Genomic DNA, 11228 nt, shown 5'->3' on the forward strand with positions numbered 1-11228 from the left:
AATCATGGCACCTGAGGATGGAGAACATGATTTTCAAAACATGTTTTCAGAAATATGAATGACATCATGGCACCTGAGGATGGAGAACGTGATCTCCAAAACATGTTTTCACAAATGTTTTGATCAAAAGTTTTCAGACCTCAGATGTAAAGCTTGAGGCCAGATTTTTCTCAAAGTATCTAGGGAGCATGACATAGTTTGAATGGAAAGGAATTGCTAATATAATTATGTGAATCTCCGGATAGCTATAGTATTAAAACAGACACTTAGTTGTAAATGTGTGTGTGATGTTAGTCTGCATAAGAAACGGATTTCACAACTGCTACATCGGAAGGCCTAGCAGACATGAAGAAGCTGTGTGCTTTCTCTATTTCATTTTTGCTCCTGAAGTTTTTTCCCTTCTTGTGCTGTTTGACAGAACCCATTTGCTTTTGGAGGATGAAAAATAATGAAGACAATGATGGAGATTTGAGAAGTGACTGTGGTTTTTTACTTTTGCCAGAGGAGGGACCTGTTGAAGACTATTTATATAATAAAATGATTGATTTTAGGTAAGTCATTAACTTTATTTTCTGCATCAGTGTCATGAATTAGAAATATGTTACCCCCTGTAACTTTAGAAACCACTGAAAATTAATTATTACACCAATCACTATTTTAATAGCTATAAATGTATCACGGTTTAGTATAGCTTTAATACATTGGGCTCCATCTCACAATAATGGAAAATGACTCTTGATTCTCCCTCTTGAGTATTTGTTGATATTATGTATTATTGAAAGATGTCTTTGTATCTGCCTTGAATGCACAATTCCCAGCTTTATTAACAATTCAATATGAAAAAACAGCATCACTGACTATATTCAATTGCCTGCCAATGATTCCTGTATGAGCATACATCTAAATGCCTTCATAAAATGGTTATCTAATTTTGGTCTACAACAGTTGGGCATACATTCATTCTTTAAAATATTTCGGTATGTTTTGGTTTACTCTACCTGATTACAAGTATAACATTACATATATACTTGTGAATATACATATACTTTGCTTTATAAAATAGTCATTAAATGAGAACCTCTTGAAATTCTAGATTTAACTCTGAATGTGGGAAAAGGCTGCCAGGCTTCATATTCTGTTATGAGAATTAACTTTTGGTTCAATTACACAAATACACAGACACAGATTATACTTATTGTCAGGATCAGAATAATGGTCAATATTTCTACTAACTATTGAATAAATCTAGGAGAATAAATATACTTCTTTTTGAGAAGAAGATGTCCTCAATATCTAAGATCCTAAGCATGAGATGTTGCCATATGTGCATGGAGATAATGGGGTAAGGTGTGTTGAAATAACTCACCTTTTAGCTAATCAATGCACTTTGGATTTCTTACTTTCATGAAGCAAGATTTTTGGTGCTTTTCTGTCTCTGATGCTCATCACATCTCTTATTCAATTTTCATGTCTTTGGGATTTAAATAACATGTTTTTCCATTTGTAGCCACAATACACTGTACACTTTGATAATGATGGTTGCTTCACATGATCATTTTTCTCTGTTGGGTTAGTATGAATTTCTCTTCTGGTGTTTTCTGTATTTTTCCACACTTCATTGGAAAATAGTGGAAATTATCCTTGGTGACACTTTGATAAGCCATTATATAATTTATATCCAAACATATATGAACTGTGTCAATGCACTTATCAGGTTTTAGAAAGAAAAACTTATCTCCAAGCATTCAATTGAAAGTCCAAATGTCATTAAAAGAGCGTGTTTGGTATGTTTTCTCCAGATGAGAAGTAATAGGTAATAATAACAGATGAACTGCTAACTGTGTTGGTGTAGATCAACAAATTTTTTAGGCAGGGAAGATCTCTGTGCGAAGACACCATTTAAAAGATTGCAAAGATTGAGGAAGAGTGAAGTGATAAGAGAAATCTGATAGGTTTTTAATAAATTGACATACTAACAACATACTAAAAGTTAATATTAAATTAGTGCATAAAACAGCTCAAATGATAAAAATCTGGATATGTGGTATATTATATCATTGTGTGTAATTTGAAATGGATGAAAAATTTAAATGAAATATATTTTTAAATAATAATTCTGTTTGATGAATATTAACATTTGAAAATAACAAAAACATGTTCTACAAACATCATGGATATATTATTGATAGCTTTTCTCATTGTGCAAGAACTTAGCATTTTCATAATATTTAACTTCACAATGTTTATTCTGTTTGGAAATTTGTAACATATTCTTACTGATAAAATAATGTCTTTCTTTGTAAAGCAGATAACCATTTTCAAGTATAATGATTGTTAGACAATATACACACATACAAAACACATTTTAAAAACACTCACACAATGCCAGGTATTATCACATAAGAGCTTTTGAATATATATTTTTTGTTTTCCTTTATTGGATATTTCCTTTATTTGCATTTCAAAGGTTTTCTCTTTTCCTCTTTCCCCTCCAGAAACTCCTTACCTATCTCATCCCTCCTCCCCTTGTCTTATGTGGGTGTTCCTGCCCACAACCACCCACAGTAACCTCACCACCCTGACACTACACTGGGGTACCAAGCCTTCACAGGACCAAGGACATAGCCTCCCATCGAAGCCCTGAAAGGCCGTCCTGTGCTTCATATTCAATGACAGCCATAGTTCTCTACATGTGTACTCTTTGTTTGGTTGTTTAGTCCGTGGGAGTTCTGGGGTTTCCAGTTGGTCGATGTTGTTGTTTTTCCTATGGGTTGCAAACCCCTTCAGCTCCTTCTGTCCTTTCTCTAACTCCTCCATTAGGGAAATGATGCTCAATGCAATGGTTGTCTAGAGCATTCATGCCTGTGTTTTTCAGGCTCTGGCAGAGTTTGTCGGGAGGCTGTTCTATCAGGCTACTCTCAAAAAGCATTTTTCGGCATCCACAATCGTGACTGGGTTTGATGACTGTATATGCGATGGTTTCTTGACAGTCTCTGCATGGCTCAATGTCTGGTCCACACTTTATCTCTTATGAGTATTTTGTTACCCCTTCTAGAAACGACTGCAGAATCCACAATTTGGTCTTCTCTTGGAGTATCATTTGGTCTGTGAGTTGTGTCTTGGGTGTTCCAAATGTCTAGGCTAATATCCACTCAGCAGTGACTGCATACAACGTGGGTGCTTTTGTGACTGGCTTACCTGACCAGTTTTGTTGAGTATAGATATTTGTAGTAAGATCAATTTTTTTAATTTCCTCAGTTTCTATTGTTATGTCCCCCTTTACATTTCTGATTGTGTTAATTTGGATACTGTCTGCGTACCCTGTGGTTAATCTGTCTTAAGGTTTATCTATCTTGTTGATTTTCTCAAATAACCAGATCCTAGTTGTGTTGAATATTTCTATAGTTCTTTTGTTACTACTTTGTTGATTTCATCCCTGAGCTTGATCATTTCCTGCTGTCTACTCCTCTTCGATACATTTACTTCATTTTGATCTAGAGCATTCAGATGAGCTGCTAAGCTGATAGCGTATGATCTCTCTACTTTCTTTATGGAGGCACTCAGAGCTATGAGATTTTATTTTAGCACTGCTTTCATTGTGTTCCATAATTTGGATAGGCCCGACTTTATTTTCATTAAATTCTAAAAAATCTTTAATTCCTTTCTTTATTTTCTCTCTGACCAATGTGTTATTGAGTAAATTATATATTGAGTAGTAGTTATATATTGAGTAGTTGTTCAGCTTCCACGTGTATGTGGGATTTCTGTTTTTATTGTTATTGAATATCAGTCTTAGTCTGGGGTAATCCCATAGAATACCATGGATTAGTTCAATATCCTTGTACCTACTGAAGTTTGTCCTACTGAAGTTTGTCCAACTATATGGTCAATTTTTGAGAAGGTAGCAATATATTTCTTAATGGTTCAGTTATAACATTTTATGTTCTTTTCCTATGCCTAATCCCCAAATAATACCATGTAGATTTTGAAAAAAATTAATTCTCAATATTAGATAAAGGACCCTCAGCTGCAGATATGGTTAAGTATGCATTAATGATAATTTCAGGCTATGAAAATATACAAATATAAGAGTTGAACAAATTTTTGATGTATTATTTGCTTCTCAAAAGACACAATATTATTAAGATATTTGATGTATAAAATCATTTTAAATAATTAAAAAGTAAGGAGAATATGTTGTATGTTTTGTATGAGTACCTTTTACAAATATATCAGTTGAATTACATCTCTAAGATTATTTTATAGTGTCTTATTCAATAGGACTGTATTCTACTTCAAGGATGGCATTGAGACATAGAACAAACTCCTTAACATTTTACACAAATACAAAATGTATCATATCATACCATAGTGCCTTATACCTATGCATTCTTAATTTTGTATTCAACACTAAAGATGACTCATTCATGAGACTTATTTCAAGATATTTATTTAGAAATTTACAATGTATCATAGTACAAACTATTGCAATTGAAATTTTATGTTTCACACATCTCCCTTAATCATCACTATGCCTTGTTTTAGAATACCAGCAAGAAGATACGAGGTTTTTCTGGTTATATTTTTTGCTACTGAGGAGATTAATGAGAATCCTTATCTTTTACCCAATATGTCTTTGAAGATGGCCACCATGCTTGGTCTGTGCCGAGATACATTGGGAGTTCTGGATATAATACATTCACAACAAAAGTATAGTGAGAATTTTATTAATTATATCTGTGGAATACATGAAATTTGTTATGTAGACCTTACAGGCCCATCCTGGAAAACATCCTTAAAACTGTCAATTCATTTCCGGACACCAAAGGTAAGAATGCATGACATTGGATGAGTCAACAACATTAAATTCCATTTAAATGTGCCAACAAGAAAACGTTGACAGCATGCATTTATGAGTGTTCTGCTACACATTCAGACAGACACAGACACACATAGGCTACATGTGTGTATGTGTGTGTATGTGTGTGTATGTAAATCTATATACATCTATACACACACACACACACACACATATATATGTATATATATATATATATATATATATAAATCTATCTATCTATATATATCACTGTATATGCATATCACAATATAAATATACATATATAGAGAGAGAGAAAGAGAGAGACAGACAGACATACAGACAGAGAGACAGAGATAAAGTGTGAGAGAGATAAATATGTAAATTAAGGAATTAAATAATCAGATCACGAATGTACCGGAAAAACAGGCACACTGTGTTCTAGAAATTCCAACTTGTAAGAAATAATCTAGAATCTAAAAGGAATAATACATGATATTTAGAATATATTCGTACTATCCTTGATAGGAGTTCAGAAAGGTGAGATATATTATTTGAATATAATTCCAAACATTCTAATAATCATATTCCTGGTGTGGATGTTTCATCCTCTCTTCTACATTCTTTAGGTTTTCTTTGGACCATTTAATCCTAACCTAAGTGACCATGACCAGTTTCGCTATGTGCATCAGGTAGCCACCGAGGACACACATTTGTCCCATGGAATGGTCTCCTTGATGCTTCATTTTAGATGGACTTGGATAGGCGTGGTCATCTCAGATAATGACCAGGGAATTCAGTTTCTCTCAGATTTAAGAGAAGAAATGCAAAGTCATGGGATCTGTTTAGCTTTTGTGAATGTAATACCAGAAACCATGCAGATATACACAACAGAGTCTATGATGTATGATAAACAAATTATGACATCTTCAGCAAAGGTTGCTATCATTTATGGTGAAATGAACTCCACTTTAGAAGTCAGCTTTAGAAGATGGGAATATTTAGGTGCTCAGAGAATCTGGATTACAACTTCGCAATGGGATGTTATCACAAATAAAAAGGAATTTAGCCTTAATTTTTTCCTTGGGACTGTCACTTTTGCACACCACAGCAGTGAGATGCCTAAATTTAGGAATTTTATGCAAACTATAGACACTGACAAATACCCAGTAAACATTTCTGAGTCTATCCTGGGGTGGAATTATTTTAATTGTTCAATCTCAAAGAACAGAAATAAAATGGAACATTTTAAATTTAACAACACATTTGAATGGATAGCACTGCAGAAATATGACATGGCCCTGAGTGAAGAAGGTTACAATTTGTATAATGCTGTGTATGCGGTGGCCCACACCTACCATGAACTCATTCTTCAACAACTAGAGTCTCAGATACCAGCAGACTACAAAGGAATGTTTACTGACTTTCAGCAGGTTAATCAATGTGACCTTTTATATGGACCCAGAGAAAAACATGCATATTGGTTAGAGATTATTCTCTCAGTTGAAAGATTTCTGCCCTGCAAAATTCACTAATTTATTTTTCACTTGGATGAATATCATGCACAAGGAAAACATTTCATAGGAATCAGTAATTTTTTTTTATGATATCAGTGAGTTTTGCGAAAACATGTCTCAACATTTCATCAAATGAGTTCAAAAATTAAAATAGAAGCCAAGGGTTTTATAATAAAAGCCCTAAGTGATGACTAAATTAGAATATTTTTCTAAAGAGTGATTTTTCAAGAACCAGTACATATGCTATAACTAATACTTACTCATTTAAATTAACAATGATTTACAAAACCACAAATGATTAACGTTGTACATTTTATTAAGTTTCTGTTTACCTCATATATGTTCACTATCTTTACATGAGAGACCAGCAGCCATTCTTTATTTTCACACACATTCAGAATTCCCCTTCATTTGTGCACACATGGCTACATTTTTAAAAATGTATTTTGGAAAACATAAGCACACATACACTCATACACATTCACATAGAAAATGCTACTTGTTATATGCTAATCAGTTTTTGCACAATTTACCATCGAACATTAATATAATGTATATAAATTTTCAGTTATCAATGAGGTATATATATTTCTTATTACATGGGAGTATTTCAATGCTGCTGTCTTTTGTGAAAATCATAAGGAAATTAGGGGAAATTCTCAATTTTGCTTTCTCTTTATTGATATGCACATGTAAGCATCTAATGATGGATCTCATTTAGGTGTCTTCCTTGCTGAAGACCAGGGTATTTATGAACCCTGTTGGAGAACTGGTGAACATGAGACATAGGGAAAACCAGTGTACAGATTATGACATTTTCATCATTTGGAATTTTCCAAAAGGATTTGGAATAAAAGTGAAAATAGGAAGCTATTTTCCTTGCTTTCCAGAGATGCAACAACTTCACATAATTGAAGACGTGGACTGGGCCACAGGAGGAACTTCAGTAAGTATACCACAGATTTTAGTTGTTTTCAAGATATCTACATTTTAAAACATGAGGTACTGAAATAATATCTCTGCAGTTAATTCCAATTGCTACTTTTGCAAAAGACCATGCTCAGTTATAAGCACCAATATCTGTTACCTCTCAACTCCCTGTAAATCTTATCTTAGAGATAAATAGCCTCTGTATTCCAAATGCCTATTCTCCACACACTACAGGAATATATTTATAAATTAATATATATAATGAAAATTTTGAAACTATATGTATACCATGGAATTTTTTAATTCTGTAACAACATATATATATATATATATATATATATATATATATATATATATATATATATATATATATCCTAATTAAATATAGAATATATTCTTTAACATAAACCCTTTTCCAGATTCAAGGTTTACTTTTTTATTTATGTATATGTTATTGGTTATTTTATTTACTTACATTTCACATGTTTTTCTACTTCCCGGTCTCCCCTCTTCTGTAGGGGATTGCCTTATCTGGCATCAGTGGGAAGGGAGCTCCTTGCTCCTGTGCAGGCTCAATGCCCCAGGATAGGGCTATGCTATAGTGATGAGACAGGAGTCTCGTAAAGGCAGGGAAAGGGGGGAGGGGAAAGAGATTCAAGTTATTGTTTTAAACTTCATTAACTTTAGGGCAGTCTTCTAAAACATATTTTGTTCATATCAATCAAATAAACTTTTTTGATTTACCCTACATCGTCTCTCCACAAACCTCAGTATTCTGATTCTTTTATTTATAAATCATGAGAAAAAAAAAAAAAAACTGATGCCACGTATGCATTCTTTTTGGATATATCAGTTTAGGAAGTAAAGTTTGAAATTGCCACAACCTGAAAGTTACATATATAATATTGCATGCTGTAGAAAATATTGTACGGCATTTGGTGTACTCTAGGGAAATACAAAATACTAATGTGTCTGAAATTGTGAAGAAATACTGGAGTATTTACAGCCATATCTGTTAATGTCCTATATATATATATATATATATATATATATATATATATATGATGTATACATGAACTACACACACACACACACACACACGTACACACATACGTACATATACACACATTCACTCTTACACACATACTATATAATATTTATATTTTGTCTCAGGTTCCATCCTCCTTGTGTAGTGTGCCATGTACTCCTGGATTTAGGAAAATTCATCAGAAAGAAACAGCAGACTGCTGCTTTGATTGTGTTCCGTGTCCAGAAAATGAGGTTTCCAATGAAACAGGTACCTGCTTGCATGGAGAAAAGAAATGCTGAATTTGAGTCCTTCTCCTTCCAAACTAGAAAAGTTATATGGCCTAAATGGAAACTGAAATCCTAAAATCTTCCCATTTCAGAACTTACTCCGTTAAATAATATCAGCTTCTTTTGAACCCAGAAATAACCTGCAGACTCTTCTACAAACAATACATTTCTCTCACAGTATGCTGGTTTATGATTTTATATAATGCAGAAAACATTTAGGAGGACAAACATGTGTACCAATTGTTAAGGACGAATTTTTCAGCATAATCTAGGAACATATTTATTTTTCTTTGATTTTTTTTTCGTACAAAGAAACTTGATTACTTGATCAGTCGATTATCTTTCCCTCAATCACCCATCTTACTTCCTGACAAAGACTAGATGCTCAGGGTAAGAGTTGTTGTTTTATGAAATATATTTTAAGATGTAAGATGAATGCCAGGCAGTGGTGCCACATGCCTTTAATCCCAGGACATTGAACGCAGAGACAGGTGGATTTTTTTGGATTACAAAGCCAGCCTGGTCTACAGAGTGAGATCCAGGAAAGCCAGGACAGTACCAAGAAACCCTGTCTCAAAAAAGCAAAACAATTCATAACAATAAGAGGTAGATGGCTTAAGGGATTGAGCATTTCCTGTCAAACAGTAAGAATAAGAGTGAAGATTTCAAGAGTGAAGATTTCAAGAAAGAAGAGATGGCATAGTGCTTATCATCAGTCACCACCTACCTAAGTCAAGAGAGATGAATATGAATATTCATTACCTTCACGCCACCTTGGAATGAATAGTGGGGAAAAAAGAAATTGTACCAAAATGAGAGGAATATGCAAATGTTTATGAGACAGAGAGCATCAAGAATGAAAATATTCGTTTAGGCAAAGAGTGTTTGCATGAGGAATTGTATGTTCTGATTTCTATAGGAGATACTGTCAATTGGCAGCACCCAAAAAGCAAACAAAGTACATAATGCATTTCATCAACAGACATCAGTAACTACCCATGCACACTACCCTTGTCTATGAATAGTGATATTATGGTTTGACAAATTTAAAAATATCTGAGATCATCCGTATTACTATTTATCATATTTTCTTTCTTTTTTGTTTAATACATAAATTTTTTCCATTCCATTTCTTATCACGGTGCTTTGTTTCACTACAAAACGTAGGTAAATAGAGAGCAATCTTAAGTCAGTTGTCCCTACAACAACAAGGAATGGATTAGATGCTCAATACCTAAATATTTAGTGATATATTCTCTGAATAATACAAATACATAATTATTAACTACATAATTATAATATCTTATATGGTTTTATTGTTTTTGTCAGCAGATATGGAACAGTGTGTGAGGTGTCCAGATGGTAAGTATGCCAACTTTGAGCAAACCCACTGCCTTCAAAGAGCTTTGTCATTTCTGGGTTATGAAGATCCACTGGGGATGGCTCTAGGATTCATGTCTCTCTCCTTCTCAGTCATCACAATTCTAGTATTCATCACTTTTGTGAAATACAAGGATACTCCTATTGTTAAGGCCAATAACCACATTCTCAGCTACATCCTGCTCATTTCTCTAGTCTTCTGCTTTCTCTGCTCATTGCTCTTCATTGGACATCCCAACCAGGCCACCTGCATCCTGCAGCAGACCATATTTGGAGTATTTTTCACAGTGGCTATTTCTACAGTGTTGGCCAAAACAATAACTGTGGTCATGGCTTTCAAGCTCATTACTCCAGGAAGAAGAATGAGAGGGGTGCTGACATCAGGGGTACCTAACTTGGTCATTCCCATTTGTACCCTGATCCAACTTGTTCTCTGTGGCATCTGGTTGGTAACATCTCCTCCCTTTATTGACAGAGATATACAATCTGAACATGGGAAGACTGTCATTATTTGCAATAAAGGCTCAGTCATTGCCTTCCATGTTGTCCTGGGATATTTGGGTTCCTTGGCTCTGGGGAGCTTCACTGTGGCTTTCCTGGCTAGGAGCCTTCCTGACAGATTCAATGAAGCCAAATTCCTAACTTTCAGCATGCTGGTGTTCTGCAGTGTCTGGATCACCTTCCTCCCTGTCTACCATAGCACCAGGGGGAACGTCATGGTGGTTGTGGAGGTCTTCTCCATCTTGGCTTCTAGTGCAGGGTTGCTAGGGTGTATCTTTGTCCCAAAGTGTTATGTTATTTTAGTTAGACCAGATTCAAATAATATACAGAAGTGCAAAGACAAATTGATGCATTGAATCTTTCATAGTATGAAAATGTTAGATGATACTCAACATGCTTTTAATTGTCGTAACCAAAGTAGAATCTAGTCATAGAATATTTTTACATACTAAACAAAATTGAGCTTACAAATAGGAAAGCACTGTCCATTGTCACACCAGTTAACAAAGTTTGATGGAACATGGTTTCATTCATAAGACCACAGTCTGAGGATGGACAATCACAACTGAGGAAGCCTTCCATCAGTTTGAGCCGTGTTTTATTGTGTAAGCCATGTACTTAATAAATGATTTATATAAGGTGACAGTACTTAATGTGGACAGTACCCCCTCTAGATAAGTTGTTCTTGGACTTATAAAAAGAGGACTGCAGACAACATGGACCTGAAGCCTGTAACCAAAATTATTCCACATGCATTCACAGAG

The 11228-nt window shown here is 34.3% G+C and overlaps 1 protein-coding gene across 2 annotated transcripts; it reads left to right on the top strand.

Moving 5' to 3' along the window:
• Positions 1–345: 345 nt before the first annotated feature.
• LOC127672645 (vomeronasal type-2 receptor 116-like) lies at positions 346–10820 on the top strand. Of its 2 annotated transcripts, none has more exons than XM_052167950.1 (6): positions 346–551; positions 4546–4828; positions 5449–6252; positions 7058–7282; positions 8440–8563; positions 9913–10820. In XM_052167950.1, the coding sequence occupies exons 1-6, from the start codon at positions 346–348 to the stop codon at positions 10818–10820; spliced, it is 2550 nt and encodes an 849-aa protein (XP_052023910.1). The 2 variants fall into 2 exon arrangements, with proteins under 2 accessions (XP_052023910.1, XP_052023911.1); XM_052167951.1 differs by having other exon boundaries at positions 9916–10820.
• Positions 10821–11228: the final 408 nt, after the last annotated feature.

This window comes from Apodemus sylvaticus, chromosome 22, assembly GCF_947179515.1.
Source record: "Apodemus sylvaticus chromosome 22, mApoSyl1.1, whole genome shotgun sequence".
Lineage (NCBI taxonomy): Eukaryota > Metazoa > Chordata > Mammalia > Rodentia > Muridae > Apodemus > Apodemus sylvaticus.

Coding starts and splice junctions, on each gene's coding strand:
- LOC127672645 (XM_052167950.1), top strand. CDS start 346: ATGAAGAAGCTGTGTGCTTTCTCTATTTCATTTTTGCTCCTGAAGTTT. Junction 552..4,545: donor AATAAAATGATTGATTTTAG/GTAAGTCATTAA, acceptor GCCTTGTTTTAG/AATACCAGCAAGAAGATACG. Junction 8,564..9,912: donor TGAGGTTTCCAATGAAACAG/GTACCTGCTTGC, acceptor TGTTTTTGTCAG/CAGATATGGAACAGTGTGTG.